Below are 23,847 nucleotides of genomic sequence, written 5' to 3'. Positions count from 1 at the left end.
CAAGCCAAATGCTAGATGGTGATAAATATGTTCTGATTAGACCTTGGTATCTGGATCATATGTACTCTAGTGAAACCAACACTTGTTTGCTTTCTTCTTCAGGGGAAGTAGGTTTGCATTAATGTAGAGATACACTGGAAACAAAATTATAAAATCCTCCAAGATCTTTTAAAGTACTTTAAAAGTTAGTATTTTCAGTTTAATTTGACTTGTTTCTGGGATTAAATACATCTTCCCTGAATGTTTTATAATCCTATTTTAGTGATGCAGCTACAAAAACAAGAAGAAATGTGTTCTGCTTATCAGAGTGGTAAAAAACAGCAGAATTGTCTGATAACCACAAATGTAAGAGCTACAGAGATAGGTATCAAAATGTAAGAATGCTGATCAAAGTAATTCCATTTTAACTTGAAAAATACTTGGAAGAATTCATAGATTCATGGAATATCATGTTGGAAGGGATCATCTAGTCAAACATTTCAGGGTAAGAATATAGTTTAAATGAGATGGTCCAGCACCCTGGCTTTTTCACTTTTGTCGATGAATGTACAGGAGCCATTCTTCCCCTTCAGCATAGACTGTATGAAAACCAAGGGTGAAGATACGTAGGTGATGTTGCTCTGTGCTCAGAATTATCCTGGAAGAGGGAAGAGTGAGGTGGTGCTGTTTTCTGTTTCTAAACCTCTCCAGTTGAGGCAGTGACTAGAGAAATTGAAACCATTCAATGAAACAGCTGTGCTAAGGTGGAGTTCTTGGGTGGTAATGTTGGTCCTCCTGCAGGCTGGTTCCTCCCCAGCACCCATTCTGGGGACTTGACAATTACCGAGCACAAACTGGTTGTCCAGTGTGTAATGGGGTATTACTTGTACCCAGCTTCACCCTTGGGCACAGCATTTGTTGTGTGTTCTGATAAATCTGGGGGTTAACCAGTGCTGTGGCTAGGCACAGTGTTCTTCACTGCGCTGGATTTATTAAGAAAAATTATTAGGAAAAATGGCAGTGCTGGTTATGAATCTCAGTGCAAGAATGATTGTCACTCAAAATCTTCATTTATGTAATTCATTGTGTAAAGAGACTTCACAGTTACTTGTTTGAAGTTTATCAGTGCCATATATACTACCTCCTAGCCAACCTTCCTTCATAAGCCCTGATTACAGGCAGTGATATTAGGAGATTACTTTCACTAGCCTTTAATGCACTTGCAGTTTTCCCAAATACTGTTTAAACTATGTTCTTAAAAACTAGGATGTCTTTTTAGCATCAGTGATGGCAAATTCAATGCCAGGTAATATCTATATTCTGAAATGTTGTGAAAAAGGCTTTTTTACTCTGTACAAGGGGATAGAAATCTGGTCATGTCTTCAGGCTTTCTAGGCAGCAGCCCTAGTCAGAGTGCATTAGACATATTTTGTACCTATTCATATTTCCAAGCAGAATTTCCTAGATGGATGTACAGGACTCTGAAGCATAATGAGATCTAAATTAAAGAGACAACAGGATGCTCTCAGCACCCCATCGAACCTGGTCTGCTATGAGAAGTGAGAATTGCCTTCAGATAACATGTAAAAATGGGGCTTGTAGGAGAGTATTTAGCCAGAGATATTGTAATCAGATGCTAATTTCTTCCACATCTGTTGTCTTTTAACATCTCCTAGAGGTGCTTGTGGTACTGGAGTTCTTCCCATGAACGGTTCTTCTGGTATCATGTAAGCAGACAGGGCCAGGTAATGAACACGGCAAAGGCTACTTTAGATCTAGTTACACAGAATCTCTCCTTGTGAATGGAACTCTGTGGACATTATCAGCAGACATGTGTCCATTTTGTATTGCAGGAATGAACAAGTTCAGAGGCAGGAAAGTGTGATAAGAAAACCTGGCATGAACAACCAGATTTCACTGATGCATGAACACAAACACACACTAGCTCACAGATACACAAATATTCCGAGGCAAAAATAAAATAGCTTCTTGGCAGACCTTATTCACACTTAACTGACTAACTGCCCAACCTGACACTGGCACTGTTTTAAAGGGTGAAAAATTCCTCAGCAATGTCTTTGATATCCTTCATATGAATATCTTTCTCTTCAACAGCAAGTGCAGAGGTTTAGCCATTTTTTAAGATCAATTTATATTTCTGTTCAGTACAGGGGGAAAAAATGTACTTTTAAAGCTGCTTTTTGTGCTTGGAGTAAGTACTGAGGACAGAATATTTATGGTAAGCCAAATAATTTCATATGTCTATTCCTATTTTAATAGAATCCATTTTCCAACCTTCTATGAAGTAAATGAGAAAAGAAGTTTGGGGACTTCCCAGCCTGACTATTCTCTGTCTTAGAGATTTGAGTAGAAAATGTGAGGTGTTTTCCTTTTTTTCATTACTCATGGAATGCAGTAGCACGACCAGGTGGAGATGGGTTACGGGACCAGCTTATAGACATTTATCGTTCAGGGAGCTGAATACAAATCCTGTCACCTCCCAACTATCTGTTCACATGCAGCTCATCTTCATACTGACCACAATTTGTTACTGTCTGATGATTTCCTGATTGCTTCTCTTTTAAAAGTTTGTTTTGTTTTTTTTTCTTAACCCAGTAAAAGTCACCATCAGAAATGGCACTGATGTCTGTTGTCACATTGGGGGGAAAAAAACCCACAACTGAAAGGGCATGAAGGATGAACTTTAAATAATAGCAACTAAAATGAAAATTGGTGGAAAATAGAGGGATATTAAGAATTACAGACCAGTGAACTGTAAGCACTGCGTAAATTGAAGTTATATTTTAGAATACAACTCTAAAACACAGTCATAATGGCAAGGCAACACAGTATTGCAAAGGAAAAATATTTCCAAGTATTTATGCATGCATGCAGGCTACTTATTTTAAGGCAGTGAGCAAATACAGCCAGTCTGGATAGCTGTGCATCCTTTAACAAATACCTTTATAACAGGAGAATAAATACCCAGCTAATTGTGGGTTTAGAGTTTTGTTATGGATGAGAGAGATTGATAAAAGAGAAGCTTTTTAGATGGATTAAATGTGTCACATCACAATGCATCCAGCAGTTGATGTACTACTCTTACAAAAAACCCAAACACACAAAACACATCAAAAAACTGAACCAAACCAAGAACAAACAAGCCAAAAACCAACCCAACCCCCCCAAAAATTATCTTGGACATTGTTATTTAATTACCAGCACCATTAGGAGATTTTTGTATTGAAAAGATTGATTTTTCACTGAGGCAGTTTGTCCATTTCATAGTGTCTTCCCTGGCACTGATCCAGCTGCATCTTTGATAATGTATTTCTAAGGGTCTGAAAGGAGTCCTACGAATTATGCATTTGACAGATACGTCATCTAGTCAAAAGAAGGGAATTTCTTTTCCTTCTAAAAGCAATTTCCTTTCCTGTTGTTGGATTCTTCAAAGGATGTGACCAATGCGACGCTGTGTTTCACAAGAACTTGTGGAGAAGACGAGCGCTTATTGAATTTACATAGGTGGAGAAATTGGTGTCTTTTATATTTAGCAGGGTTGTTGATACATTTAAGGCCCTGATTACCTGAGGTTGTGTGTGGCCTCCAGTTCTCTTCAGTACTTTTTAAGGGTGTATGAGAGGTGCTCAGCTTTTAGCAGAATGGAAGCCTTTGTTGAATTGTTTCTTTTTTTCTGGCTTTTCCAACTGCAGTTTAGGTCACACTTGAAAAGCGCTAATAAAGAAGGGCTTGCGTAAGTAAATTCTCAGAAATTTATGATAATGTCTGTACTCAGCAACATTTTTAAGGTTCCAACTGTTTTAGATGTCTTATGAGAGGCACGAGGTGTCTGCCGCACTGTCCCTCTTCAGGAGAAGCTGAATTGCACCATATCACATTAGAGATATTCAGCTTTTGCTGTGTCAGCAGTTGCAAAAATACTATTTCAGAAACTCTATTTGTGATAAATTTAAATGCATTTCAATAAAATTAAAAATACCTCCATTTCTGGGAGCTAGTGTTTACTGGAAATTGTGCTGTCTGTACAAAGAAGACAGTTGCTTCTTATTTTGGGGTGGAATTTTTAAATGAAATTAAATGAAGTTTAATGGCTTACAACATTGCATGAATTTGTCAAAACTGATCAGCTGGATTGCTACACAATGAATACTGAAAATGTTCTGGTTTTTAGGCTTATAATAGCCTACAGCCATGAAAAAGTCAAAATGTTATTTGATGATTTCAGAATGTTAATGAAATTATTATTAATAGCACATATATTAATCTTAATGATATATGTAAATATGAGCAAATGTAAAGCTCTGTTGACACTGAAAAGATTATTCTATTCCTGAAAGTAAACCTGGGGTTAAATTTCAGTGCTCAAGCATAAATCAGTCTGCTCTAAATGTGTCAATAAAACATTTTTTGATTAAGTGTAAAATTGTGTAGGGGCTCAGGAGATTTGGAGTGTTTGTTAGCACAAAAAATTTTTTTGAAAAGGAAAGGATGATTATATTTGCTTTTAAATTAGCAGAAAATAGTAACAGACTGCTCTGATTAAGTAAAAAGATGTAAGAGGCTTTGCTTCGTTGTTATCTTGATTTGATATATTATCATATCTAATACATCTACAAATATGGGCTTTCTTGGCAGGGGGAGGGAAGTAGCCTGTACCATTCTCAACTGGATTCACTTGGGGAATAATTTGACTGGTTTGATTTTTGTTTCTGTGCTTTCTGTTCTTTAAGTTAAAACAGTCTGTTTCCTGTAAAATGCATGTAATTATTTTTTTCCTATTAGGTGGTGTTAATCAAACTGTAATATGGTTTTTGCGGTCACTTTCTTTAATGCCAAGATTTTGTTATTTTTATTGTTTTTTTCAGGACAGCAGCAGGGTTTCTGTTTAGGCAACACAGAAATTTATTTTCTGTAGGTAGATGTAGTGAATGGTATGATAGATTTTTTTTGTTGTTTTAATATCTATCTTTGAAAAACTGAATTTGGCAAGTAGGATATATTGCAATGTGAAAAACAGAGTGAACTTTTATACAGGAGAATTTCATGGCATTTTACCTGTTGAGGGCCCTGTAGAGCCAGAAGTAGTGACTTGACTAAGTGACAGACAGTCGCAGCCGTGGTGTCACTGTGTATTATCACCTCATGCTAGCTGGAAGCACTCCCTGAAGCCGATCTAGGTTGTATAGTCCTAGATGAGGTCTTCATGGGTGCTGACCATAAAAAGTTCATCAAAGTAATGAGGCGAGGCGAGAGCTTGGCGCTCATGGGCAGAGCTCAGCACCAAGGAGTGTGAACCGGCTCCAGCTGTGACAATAAAACAGCAGGTGGCTGCTGTCATTAGGGGTGGCAGATGAGGCAGGGGACTAACATTCAGCCCACAAAACTCTCATTTGTTAGCCATCGCCACTGTACCATGCAAAATAGCTTCCATCTCAGTCAATTTTACTTTGCAAAATATTACACAGTCGCCATAAGAAAATTAGAGCCTTGGGTTTACAGGTTCCTTGGATCTTATTATTAGAAAACTCTGTGCTCTCGGGTTATGTGGAAAATTAGACTTTTTTTCTCCCCTGAACAGTTTGAAGATCTTTACAGTAATTTTATAATAGGATATTTTCACCCAGGCATGTGTTTATTGGTTAATATTTTGGAGTATTTTGTTTGTAACTCTTTATAAAATCAATTCCATCAATCCATTCGCCTATGTGCTGCACATTACATTGCCTACTGTGCTATAAAAGCCATACTCTGATTAGAGTATTTCCTTCTCCAGGTCTGTCCTGGTACAGACATTTCATGTCATAAAGTGTGGATTTTAGGGTTATGCTAACCTGAGAAATTATAAAGAAACATTACAGCGCTTTCTGTTTCTTTTTTTTTTAGTCTTTGCAAAGCATAATTTAAGATGCCTGAAAGTTGAGATTTTTCTTAGCTGAAAACCATCCGGTGTGAAGACTGCAGCAAGCCCTGTGGCCTGTGGCTCTCAGAGGTCAAGTACTGGGGAGCTGTGTTTGCTCCCAAGCGACAGCTCTTTGACTTGCATCGCATTACAAAGCTTTGCAGAAGGTTGTTTATCACTGGTTGCATGCTCAGTTCCGTGGTTGCAGCTGACCTCTGGGAAATAGTGGTGTTTTCAGATGGTCATATGGACACAGAACTGGTTTTGTGTACATGTGCCATAATAGTGTACATATTTATTAAATATTGGTGATTTAACAGGAATTAATTTATGAAAATCAAATTTATGAAAATATGTTGCAGTTCTGGATAAAATGGAACACTTCCACATATTTTGGTATCTGTGTTGCCTCTGATGTTAGGTTCCCTTCCTACCAGAAATAGACCTGGGGGATCCCATCATTTCATGCTAGTGCTTGAGATAAGGCTTTACGAGGTTGTAGTTGCAATGACAGCAAGGATCAGAAAAGGAAAAAATCCTTTAACTGAAGCTTCATTTCAGAAAGACATTGAGACAAAATAATTCTTCTGTTAATGAGACATGGCTTGTGGCTCTTTATAGGACCAGGTTGTCACTTGGTATGTAAAAACCGAACCTCTACAATTTTTTCTGTCATCATACCTCAGAAACTTGGTTGGCAAGCTCACAAAAAGCTGTATTCCTTTTGTTTCCTTATCTTTTCAGGTCATTTATCAATTTTCCTTTCTTTTATAGATACCATATCATAAGCTTTTGCTTGCAACAAAACTGATTTTTTTCCTTCATGTTTGTTCATATGTACACTCAAAATATTGTCTGTGCAAGTATGTCTAGGCTCTTGAGAGCAAAGATTTTTTAAAACTTTTTCTTCTTAATTCCATTGGGCACCTGTGTAGTTCTCATCTCTCTCATGCTTGATTCGTGTCCAGAAGTGGTCCAAGTTAATCTGAAGCATGGGCTGGCATTGAAATACTCTTTACCAGAGAACATCTTCTGATGTGTCACAGATACCATCTTTATAACTGTACTGATTTGTCTGATCTCTGCTCCTTTGGTTTTCCCAGACTGATAACAGTCTTCATACCTAGTGCATGCCACAACTGTACCAGACTATGAGAATGGCAATATTTTTTTTGTGCAAAACAGCCTTCTGGGGTGTTTTATTGTCTTTATTGCTTCAATAACAATTATAGCTCAGGTCAATATTCTATGAATCCCCACTTCTGTGTCTGAAGTGAGTCCTGGTGGACATCAGAGGCAAACCTAAGAAACACCTGACTTTGTGCATGGCAGCTTTAGTGACTAGTAATTCTCCGGCTAAGTCTACGGCCTCATTGATGAGAGGTGTTACCGTTTGCTCATGGGACAGCTGGAGTAATGCCACTGTTATGACCTGGAATTCTTATTTGGATGGAGTTCTGCTGCTCTTAATATCATCTGCACACTTTTTGTTCACTGCCATAATTTGGAAAGATTTTTGTAGATCTGTAGTACTTGTAGAGTGTGTAAGAGCTTTTCTAATCTTCGTATCATGGTTTCTTCTAACAATCTTTGTTACTTCTTTGGCCAGGCCCCTCTTCCTTCAGTGTTAGGATGTTGCAGCTCTCGAATTTTGGGTAGAGTTGGGGATGGATGGCTGTGACCGGAGTATCCAGAAAGACTGAGATGCCAGTTTGGATTGAAAACTGAGCTTTTATTTATGCTCTACTAGTAATGAAAATGTCTTTTAACAATGAAAAATCAAACATAATAGCCAACTGTGAGACATACAACATGGTTGGTGTAATGCCACAGTATTTGGTGGTTCTTAGTCTCTGAGGATGGGGAAAAAAGCCAGAACTAAAGTGGGTGCTGTCATTTTTTTAATCTGTGCTGCAAACATGTTTCTCTGTATACAAGTACCAGATGGACTGAAACCAATCTGATCCAAAGGATTGCCTTCTTTTTCCCGTGATTGGAACCAGCGTGTTCTGAGTTGATGTGACTATTAAAGATTCAGCCATGTGGATGGTACTTCTGGTGGTTACAGATTAGGCCCTGCTGCTATAGTTTTACTATTTTCTATGCAGTTATAGCTAGTTTGGATATTCTGAAGTATTTTGCTTTCTACCTTAAGTCAAACAGTCTTGTTGAATGCCTGGATGTAAGGAAAAAAGGATCTGTTTTACAGCTGAACTTACATCTTGGGAATAAACAAATCAACCAGCACTTGCTTTTCTATGTCAAGCAAAGACCTAGGGCAAGATTCTCACTACTCTCACAGATCGAGCATACTGCAGAGTCTTAGCTCCAGCCACCATTTATCACCAGCAGCGTTTTCAAATTCTGGGTAAAATGTCAATAAAAATTGTGTATGCCTTCTGATTGTGTATGACTTCTAAGCTGTTCAGTCATCAGATAGTGACCAATTTATTCATCTCATTCCTTTTTTCATACCTTTCAAATTTGCAAAAGACCACAGGCACTGTCACTGCTAAATTGACTGAGTTATATATGGTGGCACTGCTACTGCAGGCCCTGTATGTTTTCTAACCCACAACTATGTTTAGATATATTTTGATTTCCTCTGAAGACTGTCAAGAGTAGATTCTTTCAATGACAAGGATTTCACTCTCAAGATAGCTCTTCCTTTAGGAGCTCTGCATAAACCTGGTTACTCAGTCTGCAGTGCAATTTCTGAGCAGTTAGGATGAAGCTACAGCATCAGAAGTGACTTTTTGTTTAGTAAGAACAAAAGATTAAAGTTAAATATATATGTTTGGGCCCATCCATTCTACTTATAGGTAGAAATTCATTGAAACATCCTTAATTTGAGATAGTTTTATAGGCTGTTTCTTACACCTTCAACCTAGAAAGACTTTGGTCCTTTGAATCACCTGCAATCTGTGTACAAACTGTCTGCAGAAAAGTCAGATATTCCAGTCAGATATTCTCTCTGGACACTTAAGAGATGTTGCTTGCTTGACTTTCCCTAAAGATTTAATCCTATTTTGAATAACTTCCCACTTCAAACATCAGTCTGCCTTGCTGTCTCCTTCTAGATCCAAGATGATGATATGTTGAACTGATGCCTATTGCATCAAATTCTGTATCTGAGCATGCTTTGAAATGGACTCGGTTGTGAGAAGAGGGAGAGGTGAAATGGAAGCCAGAGGGACAGAGTTATGGGAGTGTTGCATGCACATATCGTGAGAAGAGAGAGAGCATAAGCAGTTTCTTGGTGGCAGAGTTGGTAGGTGCTCATTTGGATCAAGTTGCTTATGGCTGTGAGTCTGCATTTCTGTTTAGAGCATCCCTGCAGCCTCATTTACTGTAAGCAGCACGTTCTTTTTTGCTGTCATGTTTCTGGATCTTGGTGGTAATCTACTTTAGGTGCAAGGCACTCCCAACACTGAGCCTAAAGCTGCTTTTCAGAACTCAGGCAAAGAGGTTCTGTGTTGTGGTAGATTAAGAGGTTGATAGCAGTGCTGCAGAAAGCATGTTGTGATTCTGTCTTCTTTTTTTTTTTTTTAAGTACTTTGTGCAGCTGTTAGATTACCAAACACCTGTTAGAGGTGACAGTTACAGATGTTTGATAACCAATGAAAATTAATAGAACATGTGATTCTTTAGCTTAGAAGTGATTTGGTAAGGTGTGTTTAGAAATGTAATTACATAGTGCTGCTGTCTACTGTTATCACTTAACATTCATTAACTCCTCTGAATACTGAAACAAACATTTCTTGTAGCGGTACTAATTTTCTCATGTATTTGTAAGGTGATTTCCTGACAGACTGAACACCTTCGACTTTAAAGTTTTGCCCCTGTTCAGCTATTTTTAGTCTGCTCATTAAACAAGCAAAGTAAGTAGAGAGTCATTTGTGTACTTAGAGTTATCACTTTGGCAATAAACTGCATGATAAAAAATTTCCTATTTATTTCAGGTTTTTACTAGCCAGTTTTTCTGGGGTGGGGGTTATTGCTTTTTCTTACTCCATACCTGAGTTGTGTGTATTTAGACAAACAGTAGATCAGTTCACATTCAGTAGCAAAATTCAAGTTTAAAATGAAAATACATATTTTGGTGCATTTATTTTTTTTTTAATCCCCAGCAGCAGCACGTTGAAGTAGGTTTTTCCTTTTAGTAGTAGTGCATGAACAACTTCAGTTTCACTGCTAAGCTTATTTATTTGGGGAGAATTACAAGGTATGCATTCTCTAAAGTTGATTGCGCGTTGTCCTTTTTCATCTTTCACTGGTCATTAATTGTAGTCTGTTTGTAAATTATATTTTGATTCTTAGAGCCTTCCTAATTCCTGATGTTTGGAGAGCAGGGACAGTGGGGGGATGCCACCACTTGAAACTTAGGTTAGGGTGCCATGAGGAAAGATCTGCTTCTTGTTTTCAGAGAAATCCTCTTCTTTAAGCTGACTAATATTTCCCTTGCCTTGCATGCTGTTATAGTTTAAAACAGCAGACATGACCTTCTGGTGGTGGTTTTTTTATGGCATTATGAAATGGATGATGCTTTGGGCCCTGTTCTGTCACGTTTTGCATATCTGAAAGTGTATTGGCAGTGCTTTTTGTGGCCCAAACGATATTTCTTACGGATAGTATCATGCTGCATCATTTACTGAAATGTTTGTCCATGCTCTGTTTTAAGTTGTGCCATCCAGCCCCTAGGCTTTGAGCCACACAGTAAAATTTGTTTGAATTAACTAAGTTCCATTTTCAGCAGAGAGTTACATGCTAAAAAGTGCAGTGGCTTTCTCCCTCCTTTAAGGAGGCAAAGTGTGTGGTCTTCAGAAAGTGCTGTCAGTGCACACAAACTGTACCATGTTCACCGTATGTCACGCTCGCAGCTTTTCATTATATCTCCAAATCTAAAAGTTCCAAGTTGCAGTCTTAAGTTTCCTCTCCCCTTTATGTTATTAACAATCATCACTCTCTGAATTTGGCTTATTCCTGCATCTGCTATTGAAGGGTAGTTTTTGTAGCTAAAAAAATCCAGAAAACAACCAACCACAAAATCCCAAACCCAATCAAATTCAGAACGGATCTATAGTTAACGTGCAAGAAACCTTTCCAATTTCAGTTTCAAAATAAGTGGCTTCAGCTGAGGCATACAATAACTGAGTTTCCTCCTGGGGTGTGACATAATGTAAATGCTGCCAATTTATTCTTCTTTTGCCACAGTCCTTGCAATGACAGACTAAATTTCTGTCCTGGATGGTTAGTGTTATAACATACATCTCTTAAAAGAGGGATAGTAAGAGGCTTTGGTAATTTTGGATAGCAAAATCTGTCCAAGCCAGCTTGAGTGAAACAGCAGAGGATTATTTTGGTTTTGTTTAGTTTGTCCTTCCTTTGTACCCAGGTCTCTTTTGCCAGGACACATGAAAGGGGGTAGTTGTACCTATTGCTATGACTTTATGGCAATGTGGATAATAATTCATGCCTTGAGGGATGCAGATTGGTTGCAGAAAGCAACAAGAATATGTTGAGGGATGTCTCTCTCTTCTGGTTGATAGATGCAGGAATATGCAGGAACAACGCAGTCGATTGATTGATAGTGTGCAACTCATCCATAATGATCTGTCTGATATAGCAGTAAATTATTCCTGAGATTGATGCAGGTCATTGAACAGCACATTGACAATCCTATTGTCTGTCATCCTGTTGAAAGCAAGTCAGGAACAGTAGCTGCTGTGATACTCAAATCTACCTTAGGTGCAAGCTGTGTACAGGTGTTCGACTAATGTAAGTTGTCTTCTCAATTTTGTTTTTCTGCTGGCCACCTTGGCTTCATAGCTAGCTCATTACAAGTAATGGTAAAAATGAGATTAAAAGGTTGTAGTCTGTTGCACTGATGATTGAATATTGACATAACATTAATGTTTTAAAAACATTGCGTTTTGAACTTCAGCAACAAAACAGTTAAGAAATATAAGTGACTCTTGCATGGGAAACTGTAACAAAGCAAAACAAAACCCCAGCTAACCAAAACAACTAACCAAAATCAGAACAAAGCAAACACCTCGAACTTAAGGCAGAAAGGTCAATAATTCTCAGAAATGTAAAACTTCTGCCAGATTTTAGGTTCCATGAATTGCTGTGACATTCCTGCCCTAGTTCTTTTGTTCTTGCCTTGTTAGTGGTGGCAATTATTTTCCTCATTTACGTCTTTCAGTTTCTCTTTTCAAGAGAAAGAGGCTGCATTTTCCAGTCTGCCAAGGTGCTCACATGACTACGAGGAGGAAGGAGCCACATCTGCCAAAGGCGTGTGTTTTGTTTTCCGGTTTAATTACAAGCGTTGGTGAAGGTGGAGTGTAAAGTAGCCATATCCTTTTTTAACACTTGGGGTCAGCAGGGAGTATAAGGCAGTGCACCGCAGGACTCAACAGAGCAGGCTGGGTGATCACACATGACTTGTTAACCTTCTGAAATGCTATTGATTTTGTGGGGTTTTTAACTTATGAAGAATACCCATAACTGTTATCTGGAAGTGATAAGACCTGCTTCATTTGCCTGCTAAATGAGTCATCAAAACCCCTCAGCTTTCCTGTGCAGGGTTCTAGGACTTGACGTCCTGTCACAGAGGGCATGAAGTTTTTCAGATATTTGGATGATTTCCACACTAGACTTTGCTCTGCCAGATATTTACTTGAACCTGACATCTTGTCACAAAGGGCATGAAGCCTTTCAGACTACTGGATATCTTCCACACCAGACTCTGCCCTGCCAGATACTTTCTTTTAAATTGAGTCCCTTGCGCGCAGTCATGCAAGAGAGTTATCAGCACCCCAGCCTGGACCCTTCAGAATCAGCAAACATCCCTGAATGATGGACTTGAAGAAATTCCCAGGAATTTAGACTTTTGATGCAGGGCAAAAAAAAATTACTTGTTCATAGAAAACCATTGCATTCTGGGCAGTTCTGTGTTTTCCTCTACGCTCTTTCTTGTGAAGCTGACCTGCTGAATACAAAATCCTGACCGAGAGAGGAAATTTGGGTAGCAAATTTTCATGGAATTTGGAGATTTTTAACTTGAGGGGTTTTTAAGTTCCTGTAGACTGCAATGTGCTACTTAACGAAGTGCTGACTTGAAGTTCTACCTTTATGTGTAGAACCTGTACAAATCTTAAGTACTTGCAAAAATCTGTAATTACATACGCAAGTTTTATTGACCATTCCAAAATACTTGTAGGTCGTGCTATTCCTTGAGAAACTGCACTACTTCTTCCAACCTTAGCGATACTGTGATACTTTTTTCTCTAATTAATACCCCTGTTGGTATGACTCCATGCGAACCACTCATTCAACTATAAAGAGGTAGGGTTTACAGCATATTTCAAGATACAGCAATGGACAAGACCATTTTATTTTGGGTAAGAAGAACCATTGAGTCTGTGTTGTTATTTGCTTGTCTGAACATACTGTGCCCCTTCTTGGTATGATCCATGCAGCTTGCCTTGATTTTCTGGTTTGTTGCCTTAATGTGGATATATAAGGACAGAATTTCAAGCACAGATCATGGAAAATACAAACCGATGCAGACAAGATAATACATTATTTTCTCACATGCTGTGGTGGTATATAAAGAGACCCTTTTTCTTAATATTCTTTGAAGCTGTCAGATCTCCCAGGTGATTTATCCTGTGTCTGAGACCTATGATAAAAGCAAGTAATAACTACTAATAATTTAATAATAATAGCATTCGATTCTGCCTTTTTGCTTTTGTTTTGTTTTGTCTGTGGGTGTTGTTTTCGCTTTGATTGAAAAAAATACTTTCAAGGAGCTTTTTTAAACATCTGCACTTGAGGTCTGTGTAGTCTGTAGTCATGCAGTACCTTACCTGTATTCTCAGAGTTAAATTCATGTGTAAAGAGGTTCTGGACAGTTTAAAGGAGATGTAAAGGATATTGAGAATATGAATAAAGGGTAGATATTCATTGTTATTCTCCTGGACTTTTCTGCTGTCATTGAACATTGTTGTCTGTAAGATAAATTCTCCACAAGCAGTTGCAGAGAGCAGTGTATCCACTGAGAAGTGATTTAAAATTGCTGTTCAACTGCTGGATACCTTGTTTGTAGAGTCCCACAAAAATAAATTCTCTTACCGGTCCTCCTCAGCAGTTTCGTGCAGTTACAAGCTGACTCCTCTGTTGATGTGGCTTCAAGTGGCTTTCTGATAGGGGTAAGATGTAGCTTCTTCCTTGGAACTAGGCCAAGGCTGAGCACTTGGTAAACGCTCAGGAAATAACAGGTTTCATGACTTTATGGTCCAAAAGGCTTGTTTTGATTTGTGTGTTCGTTGGTTGTTGGGTTTTTTTCTTCTTTTTTAAAACTTTGCTTTTCACTAACAGCGATGTACATATTAAAAAGAGCTATTATAGATTCGAAACATATTAAAATCTTTATTCTTTTGCCCTCTCAAAACAAAATACTTCACAGAGCACAATTCTCTCCCTGCAGAGAAAATGAGAGAACAGACAATACATGACAGATTATTCATATTCCTTGGGTACTGTGATGATAAACATGGTACATGCTGAAGAACTTGTATTACACTGGAATAAAAAGTGGAAGTAAAGATTGTCCAATATGTTTCTTTATTCCCAGAATTAGACTTCCCTTTGTTACTTTTGTACATGAAAATGTGCTTTTATAACTGAAGACAAGTCTGCAGAGTCTCTTAAATCAATTACAGACATTCTTAGAGTGAGTCCAAGTACTGTTTGAAGACTGCCATGGAGTATGAGTGGACACGTTCCTACAAAGCCACAACTCTTCTAAACAGAAACCAGAATATTCTGCAAACTTATATTTGGAAAATGCTCATATATTTATGATTCAAAGTTCTTTTTAATAATGGTGTATGCACAAACAATTGTCCATAGGGAATGCGGATGCTATTCTAAAGCTCTGTGTAATTTTTGAATTTGTCTTTAAATTATCCTTAAATGTGAACAAAAAGCCAGAGTAGGTGAAAATCACAAAAAAATGAATCTGACAGAATGCCATTACAAGCAAACCAAGTCCTACCTACTTACCTCTTTCCAATGCAAGAGGAGCCTTATAGGAGCCATCCTCCTACTGAACAGAGGGAACTCCTAGTGGCCATGACTGGAATCTGTAGACTAGACATTTCTGCCTTTTGAGATCTGACCCTCAGGAGAGCAGCTGAGCTGTGACTTCTTGTCTTCATGTGGGCTGGGGATGAGTATGTCCAGATCAGAGTTTCTAAAACTGATTCCAGGCCTGTAGTCTGGCCTGGTTTGCATGTATTGGAAACAGTGGAGTATGGCAGTTACAAGTTTTTTCTTACTCCCTATTGATGTATTTCTGGAAACAGCTGATTTCTAGCATTTGAATATTTCTGTTTCCACTAGAATTAAAAAAGTAAGAAATGAGAAATTCAATGAAGCCTGAATTGGTGCTTACTGCAGCTGATGAAAAGATTCTCTTTGGTTTGGAGATGTACTAGAGCAATGTATCTTGAACTCATTCAGCCCATGAGTAAGGACTGGTGCCACAGACCAAGGCTAAGTCATGTCTATCTGTTTGGTTCTGGAAGTATCTTAGGAATAACTGGTTTACTCATCAGAGATAAATAGCGTTGATAAGATTGGTGGGTTTTGACCACTAAGTCAGTAATTGCTTATGAGCTCAGAATCACCAGATGTATTGAAAACGCCGTTTGTGTTTGTTTTGTAAAAGCAGCAAACAGTGCAGCCACCTCTCCCTAATTTTGTACAGTGGGGAATTGTTTCTGAGCTACGCTGAGCACTCCAGGCAATCTGCACTCCTCAAGTCTTAAGTCTTCAAGCCCTAAAAGCTTAAAACGTTAGTAAGTGCTGAGACACTGAGTCAGTCTTCATTTTATTTGTGCTCTGTAACAGCAGCAAAATGGCTACTCAGACCCAGGCAGCTAATATGAGATAAATTGCTTCACATTATTAACAAGGCCTTTGTCTTTGATTTTGCAGAAAGGTATGTCTGTCTGTACCCCCTGCAGTTGTGCAGCGTAAGAAATGTTTAGCTTTTGTTTGGAAGCTTCAAGTACAGAACTTCCATAGAAGCACCCTGTAGCTAGTTCAGATCTTTATATTTGATGTAAATAATTGTAAAATATGCCTTTACAGCTGGGATTACACATTGCCCTTTCACAGCAGCATCTTCGGGTTCCTTTAGCTTTTAGAGGAGGGGGAGAATGGAAATCTGTAAGAGGAAATGCAAATATTACTAAATGAAAATCTGTTTGGTACCTTTCATGGCTGTGTGGAAGTGGTTAGTATCTCTGTCAAAAAGCAAGGGCGGTGTGTTTGGAATGCCTCGTGCTGATATTAGAACGCATACTTTGTTTTCTTTTGTTACAATTATTTTCCCAGTGTACTGTAATTCTGATGACACTGGTGTAGTCATGATGGTAATGGTGTGAAAGATTATTCACAGATGTAATGATTATGATACCATACTAATAAATCGTATAGGAAAAAGTATTAAAGATGTTTTTAAAATGTCTTTTTTCTAACAAATAAGAAAATTGCTATAATTTAAATAAGATGGAATTATGTTCTTGCACTTTAAGGGACACACGAGAGCTTCTCTGTAATAATGTGAAAGTGCCCAAAGTAGATCAGACATGGAGAAGCTACATTAACATATTTCTAAAGGGAAAGTACTGTCTCTTGGCTTTTGTGGCTCTTAAACCCCATAGTGCTAGTGTTTTACAGTTCTTCCATTGTCCATTACTGCAAACACGTCCAGATGAATTCAGCATTTAACGTTAAGAATCTTATAACATGCCAGTTTGATTTGTAGCCCTTCATATCATGGAATGCTAATTAAAATCATATTTTTGCATATGTCATGCCTTTCATGTACATATGCAAATAGAGTCTATTGCCTTTCAGCTATTAGTAATTAACTTTATGAAGGACAGCTGTAATACATAATTAACAAAAATGTTTGCAAGCCCTTTTCACACTGAAAGTTGCAGCAGTAAAATTTTTGCTTATCGAGAGAACCATTTTAGTTTGAAGCTTCGGTCTGATATCTAAATTGTTTGAAGCAGTCACATGACATAATTAAACTGATGTTATGGTCTTATCAGCAGAAGAATGGTACTTGATAGGCTCCTATCTGTTTCATTATGTATGTCAACAAAATTAAAGTAAATTGTCTGTGTTTTGTTTGGTAGAAACACAATGCCAAGTAGCAATATTTTGTTGCTGCTGTTGATGCTTTGAACAATAATCTTGACAGTTTGAACAATATTCCTGCTCAAAGTGTATTCGTGAACATGTGCTTCACCTTTTCCATCCTTTTTTTTCTACAATGCTATAAAATAACTAAGGCTATTAATTTGTTTCATGTTTATCTCTTTACATAATTAATACAATCAAGTTCAAACAGACGTAAGGAGTGCTTAAAGCATCTGATCTTGCTGTATTTTTGTGTTACTCATTAAAACATTAAAAACAATGGACCTGCTTGTATGAAGAAGGGTTGCAGGGTGGGCCCATGAGACTTAAATAAATTCAAAGGTTTAACTAAAGCTATATGATTTGGTAACATGAGAAATGTTATGCAGGTAAAAGAGAATATATTATCAATATATTTTATATGATGTTCTAATTTGCAAAGGGAAGCAGAAACAGGATTTCCATGCTTTGACCAGCAATGTATGATTGTGATTACTTATCATAGAAAAATACCCAGCGACTTCAGATTGAAGAAAAGTCGTTACAGAATGGACTCAGAAATTTAAATGGTAGCCTATCAGGGTTTTTTAAAGATCCATCATAAAAAAAAAATATACTTAAGTGCCTGTTCAAAGCAGAAAAATTCTGTATGTAAAAACTGTATGAAAAAAAAATAATCTTCTTGGATTTTCTCTTTCTTTGGTAGGGTGGCGTTTGTGATGAAGAAGCATTTGAACACTCATTTACTGGGCAAGCATGGAGTTGGCACACCTAAAGAAAGGTAAAGTACTTTAAAATTCTTTCTTATTTTATCTTAGACCATGTGTGGAGACACTATCTGGAATATTTAGCTTACCCAAAATAAAGTTACCTGGACTTGTTAGCTCAACTCCAACTACAGAGGGAGATGACATGTTTAAGTGCTCTGCCAGCGTGATGCTTATGACACGTCTGTGGGTGTCAGTATCAAAATTGGTGTAGAAAATAATTCTATGTAAAAGATTTGCACCTCTTTGGCTGTTTCTGACAGCTGATATTATTTTCTCAAAATTTTCATAGTTGTAACTGTCCCTTCAAGTACAAAATCAAATATTCTTCTTTTACTTTTAAAGAAATGTTTGTATTTGTTTTTCTTGCTGGCCTTTACACTTACAGATTTATTAAATGACTTTCTGAGGTGTATGTTGATCACTGAGGTCAAAATCACAGCGGAATCAAACTGAAAGTTTCCTCAGTGTTCTTGTGCTTGAACAGAAATCTGGTGGGTTTGGCTCTGTTTCAAGTGAGTCAATTTTTTAAAATATAATCTGCACACAGTTAACATTTTCAGACTTTTTTTCATGAGCAGGTTATTTTTTCCTGCAATATGTAACTGTTTCACAAACTAAGTGTCGCTGTGTTTGCAGATAAACATATTTTGCCTCAGATTTGTTCGGTAAATTGTGATATAACTATTGCTATTTCCTTGAAATTTTGGGGGCAACTGTAAAGTTGATGTGTTTTGGATAACCTGAAGATGGCACATTCTCTTTTAGTCTGGGTAGATGGAGCTATCCTGCCTGCAGGGTTCATTGCTGGACACTTGGTACTCTTTCAAGTATAATTATCTTGTAACTTATTCTTCTGTTGTAGGCTTTACTGTATGAGTACTTTCTGGTTTTGGTATGAAAGAGGAAACAAATGATGGCTACATGTTGTAGGAGAACACTGAAAACTTTTTCTGGGTCGTGTTTGTTTCTTATTAAGGACAATGGAAATGGTAGTCAGTCAGACCCTTTCCTCACCAGTTCATCACACTTAAATCAGTGAGTGACCTAAGAGCAGAATTTTAAATGTCTGAGTATGCCTCTATTTAAGTGGTGCTCGTGTTTTTAGTGAGATTTCATCTACAAAGACCTTTCCAGGATTTCCTTAACACATTGTTACTTGAAAAGTTTTGAGGTTCTGTATTTTAGATGAAATAGAACATGATGCATTGAAACAACAGTTTCATTAGGGTGTTGTATTAAGGTTTATACTATGTTGTTTGGGGTTTTTTTTGTCATAATGCAACAATTACAAAAAATACTTTGCTCTGGTGGCTTATTTTGTAACTGGAAGCATTCAACACCAATATGTTCTTGTACAAGGGGGTACTTACTGTATAATCATTACAAATACAACAAAGAGATAACTTGCATTACCCTAGTGAATGTGTGTGCAATAAAGGATACATACAATAGATTTCCAAATATAGTATCTTAGCCTGAGAGGCACATTTTTAGCGATCATCATCTTGAAATGAATTCCTAAACAAACAGGATGCTATAATCTAAATTGGTTGTTGTTGGCTTTTTGTTTGCGTGTTTCTTCTGAGGCCTTCTGGCTGTTTCCATTTTCCTGGTTTCTTCTCATATTCCTCAAAGGCTTTCTGGCTGGCCAGCCCAGCATAGTGTGAGGAAGAGAAGGAGGGGGTGCCTTCCCCCTGTGTGATGGCAGGTTCACAGCCCTTGCAGCCCCAGCTGCCTGAGGAGTGAAGAACCCAACTAAGGCCTGTAACCTCCCTGCCCCAGCTGCTAGCACAGGCTGTTGTGTTTTACCCCCAAGCCTGCATAAACAAATGATATTTGAGTGACTTTGTACTCTGTGCTTTTGAAATTTCGTCATCCATCTTTTGGATGAATGTAGAGGGACATCAACTAGTAGTGGCAGAGCTGCAACAACAATATCATTTTCTAGCAGCAGTCCATCACTGGTCATGGTGGAGGTTTAAGCCACATGATCTAGTGCAGTAAATACCAGACCACTGTTGCTTTTCACCTTTCCCTTCCTATTGTGAGAGAGTTCGGTTCCTTGTAATGGCTTTAGGAACCAAACAAATCCTTCTTCAGCATGTTCAATCATCCCTTTGGTTAGAAAACTTACTACAAATTAACTTAGGTAGTTTTCTTACCTATTTAAGACATTAATCCCTTGATTATAATTTTGCAAGCTTGCTATTTTTTAATTTCTCTAGGACAATATAATCAGTTTATTCATTGTGTTTTGAATTTGATTCTCCCCTCAAATATATTGCATATTATAGCAAATACTAATAGAAGCTAGCTAAATAGGCTGTGACAATTAAATTAATAATGCATTTTATTTGCAAGTGTTTAGTCTTCATGGTTTGACTGATATATGCAAAGATGGTAATTTATTAAAAGTAAATTCATGTAATTGTACTACAGAATTTGATGGACCAAAAAAAGTTGTCAGCATGACTATCATCAAAAACAGAAAACTGAAATAAGTTCAAAAGGGTGCTTGAAAAAAAATAGTTATAAGCTCTACACCCTAAGAAACTGGTGCCTTTTTAACAAACTTCTCAGCAGTTCCTGGTGACAAACATTGAGACCGTTCTGAGAAAGAGGGAAAAAAAAATCTTTACAATTTAGTATGCAGTACTGAAGTAGTGCTTCTTGCTGTCTTTATCTTTCCATAGCCCATAACTATTGCTTCTTTTGTATGCATAAGAGGGAGGTGTTTTGGAGGCTATGGAGGTTGCGGAAGTGTTTGCATGTGCAGATACGAAAAAACAAGCATAATTCATAGTAAGATTGCTACTAGAACATCTTTTGGTTTGGGGGTTTTTTTTTGTTTTTCTTTTAAGATAAAATTGATTTAAGGGGAAATACTGTGCAGTTAAAAGTTCTTTTTTAAAAAAAAAAAAAAAGCCTTGTAGAAAAATGTCTCCACTTTTCAGCCACAAAACCCCTACTGCCTAGTTCATTATGATCATTGCCATTTAATAGCTAACTGAAAAGTGGAATGTTTTAACACAAAAATTCCTCTAAGGTATTTTTTCCTGTTATTGGAACTGTGATACTGATTTATTGTCAACTTGAATGTATCTCAAAACTGGCATGTTATCTGCTAAGTCCAAGGCCAGCACATATTTGGTACTTCAGTGTCAGTAATCTTCATGGGACCTATAACTATATCTTATTGGCAGAATAAATCTTTGGCTACACCTTTATTGTGTCTAGGAGACAATGTGGTTGAGGACAAGGTGAGTGCATCAGTAGTGTTAATGGTGCCAAGTTCTAATTTCTGTTACTTAGCTAGGTGTAAATTGTCACAGAACCAACAGAGATGTTTCACACTAGATATGATGCATACGTTCACACATAAATATGAGCAAGAAAATAAAAATAAAACCACCAAGTCAGGCACAAGTGAGACTGAATTTTGCCACTATTAAACACAACTCTAGATTTAGACATTTTTCATAATGAAAATACATTTAACACACGTTAGAGTTTTTATTATTGTTGTTATTTTTCGGACACCATTAGTAGTACACACTATGCATTTTGTAGTATGTAAGACTGTTAACTTAAATTCTGATATGTCTGTTTAAACTGTTTCTTAGATAAATTTGCCACAGAAAGGCTTTTACTGACAATTGTTTAATTACCTCATCTTGAATTTTAAAGTAGGAGTTGCCTCTGAAATAACTTTTTGCAAGTGAGTAATCCCATTCAGTCAAATACGGTCACTTACTTATATAAAGTTACTTGAAGCACAAGCACTTGCTTAACTGGAATCTGTGTTGCAAAATAATTTCTTTAAAGATCATTAGTTGTATGCTTGGTTTTTCATAAGGGTATTGTGGTTATTTTTACATGTGCTTGAACAAATGGCATCAATATTACACTGCTAGTAATGTCATATGAAGATCATATGGTTTTTCAAATGATCTTAATTGATTAGAAAAGCTGTAATAAGTTTACCTTGAGAGCAACAGCTATAAGTAAATACCTGTTACTGTGTAATAGCACCCTAGATATATTAGAGATGCTTTTTCACATAATGTTGGAAGATAAAGTACTTATAAAATGTGTGTATTCTTACACAACTGCTTTGAAGTAATAAGGAAAATCTCCTAGGTGGCTGTTGTTCATTGTGCTTGCATAGGACCACATGAAATTTGGAATATCACATGCTGCTAACATGATATAAAAACCATTGTGGAAGGCATTGTTGAGGTATGAAAGAAAAGTAGTCATAAAAAATTAATGGGGGTTTGATGTTTTGTATACTCTTTAGAAAATGGTTTCATAATAAATTGCAGTGTTCTGATCTTTTCACTTTGAGTGTAAAACTAGAAGTGAATAAAAATCCTTCAGTCCAGCGTTGTTCTTTATGACTGAACAGTTAATCTTTTGAAAAGTTCTTCTTTGAGTCATGAAATTTCTGATAATAACTTTTGTTCTTCAAATCAAGCACTGGCAATCTTATAGTTTAGTTCAGAAGGGGGAGTGATCTGAAGTTTTGGGTTTTTTAAACTTGTTGGGTGTGATGCAAGGTGTTTTGGAAATTTCTGTATTTGGCAACAATATTCCTGTTGGGAAGGCTTGGCTGCTGTGGGTAGAAGATAGAGGGATGCCTAACGGGATGCACTCTGCCCACAGTGAGCACCTCTGGCTAATTTTAAGTGTCGTAACAAGCTATAAATAGTGTCTTGTATTCATAAACAACCAAGTTCTGTCTAAGCCTAGGTTATTATAACATTGTGTGCTATAATGTGGAAGACAGTGTGGGTAGTTGCTGAAAGCTGAAGGTTTCCAAGAAAAACACACTTCATAGTTGTGTGCCATCAGCCAAAAAGTAGTCATCTGCAAACAGATCCATCCTCTGTTGCAGTCAGCTGTAAGTTGTTCCAGTCGTATGTCCCAGCTTGCTTCTGCCATTGTGTAAGTCAACCATGCAGACCAAGAGGGTAAGGATTAGGATGGCAGTATGTTTCTAAATCCTTTTTTCACCTGTGCAGAATTGGAAGGCAGAAACATGTCCAGGCACTTACACAGAGTATGTTACACTACTTTGTATTTGTACAGTGTTGTACTTTGTGGCATTTATGGATGTAAAATGTTCCACGTCCTGGGTGGTATCATGACTCTTAGCTTTGATCAGTCTATAAAATACAGCACAAGTATTTATTGAGTACATTGTAAAGGAAATGGAAACATAATCTCTTGACTGTGCTGCAATGAAATATTTTCCATATATTCTGAGGAATCATGAGGAGTATTTTGTAGACTTTGGAAGTGAAAGCAGAAATGCTGTGGCAAATGCTGTGTGTGACTGATGGTAGAAGCTCAGCTTCTAGCTTTAAACCATGAACTTCACAGTACTTCCATCAAGTTCTAATGCTATCAGGACTGTTTTTCTGCAGCCAAAGGAGTTTTGTAATACATTAAGAAAGAATGTTTGTTTGTCCAGGCTTACTTAAGTTTCACTGCCTCGAGGTGGAAACAAATGCTGGAGAAATGTGTTCTGGGGGTGAATGATACCATGAGCACAATTCTAAAATTACCCCACAGTGCTATAGTGTTTAAAAAAAAAAAAAAAAGGAAAGGGGGGGGGGGGGGGAAAGAAGACATAAAAAGAATAGAAAAGTTGCCCGATTTTTAAGTGCTAAAAGTCTGGAGGCCTTGTTGTATTGTAAAGATAGTCTTTTGCTCCACGAGCCCTCACAGTGTGCTCTGCACTGATCTCTAGTGGGCAGAATCATAGGAAAACCCAGGTTGGAAAGGAGAAGAGAACCTGATCCAACCATTGATGGTAAAGCAAGCCTAGGGAGGATGATCTAGTCTCATGTCCAATTGCTTCTTGAAGATCTCCATCAATGAGGAGTCAGCCTCCCTAGGGATGTAATAGTTCCAGTGTAACAAGTTGAAAAATTCTCTTATGTCTAG

The 23,847-nt window shown here is 37.4% G+C and overlaps 1 protein-coding gene across 1 annotated transcript in view; it reads left to right on the top strand.

The window, feature by feature from the left end:
* The window catches only part of ZNF407 (zinc finger protein 407), a 354,410-nt gene that overhangs the window by 117,359 nt on the left and 213,204 nt on the right, over window positions 1-23,847 (top strand). Inside the window, exon 4 of the mRNA XM_054164093.1 lies at window positions 17,832-17,906. Within this exon, the coding sequence (XP_054020068.1) occupies window positions 17,832-17,906 (75 nt within the window). The remainder of the gene's footprint in view (window positions 1-17,831; window positions 17,907-23,847) is intronic.

This window comes from Dryobates pubescens, chromosome 9 (assembly GCF_014839835.1).
Source record: "Dryobates pubescens isolate bDryPub1 chromosome 9, bDryPub1.pri, whole genome shotgun sequence".
In the NCBI taxonomy this organism is placed as follows: domain Eukaryota; kingdom Metazoa; phylum Chordata; class Aves; order Piciformes; family Picidae; genus Dryobates; species Dryobates pubescens.
Note: the sequence above shows the minus strand (reverse complement) of the source record. Positions and strands in the feature narration are given on the sequence as shown.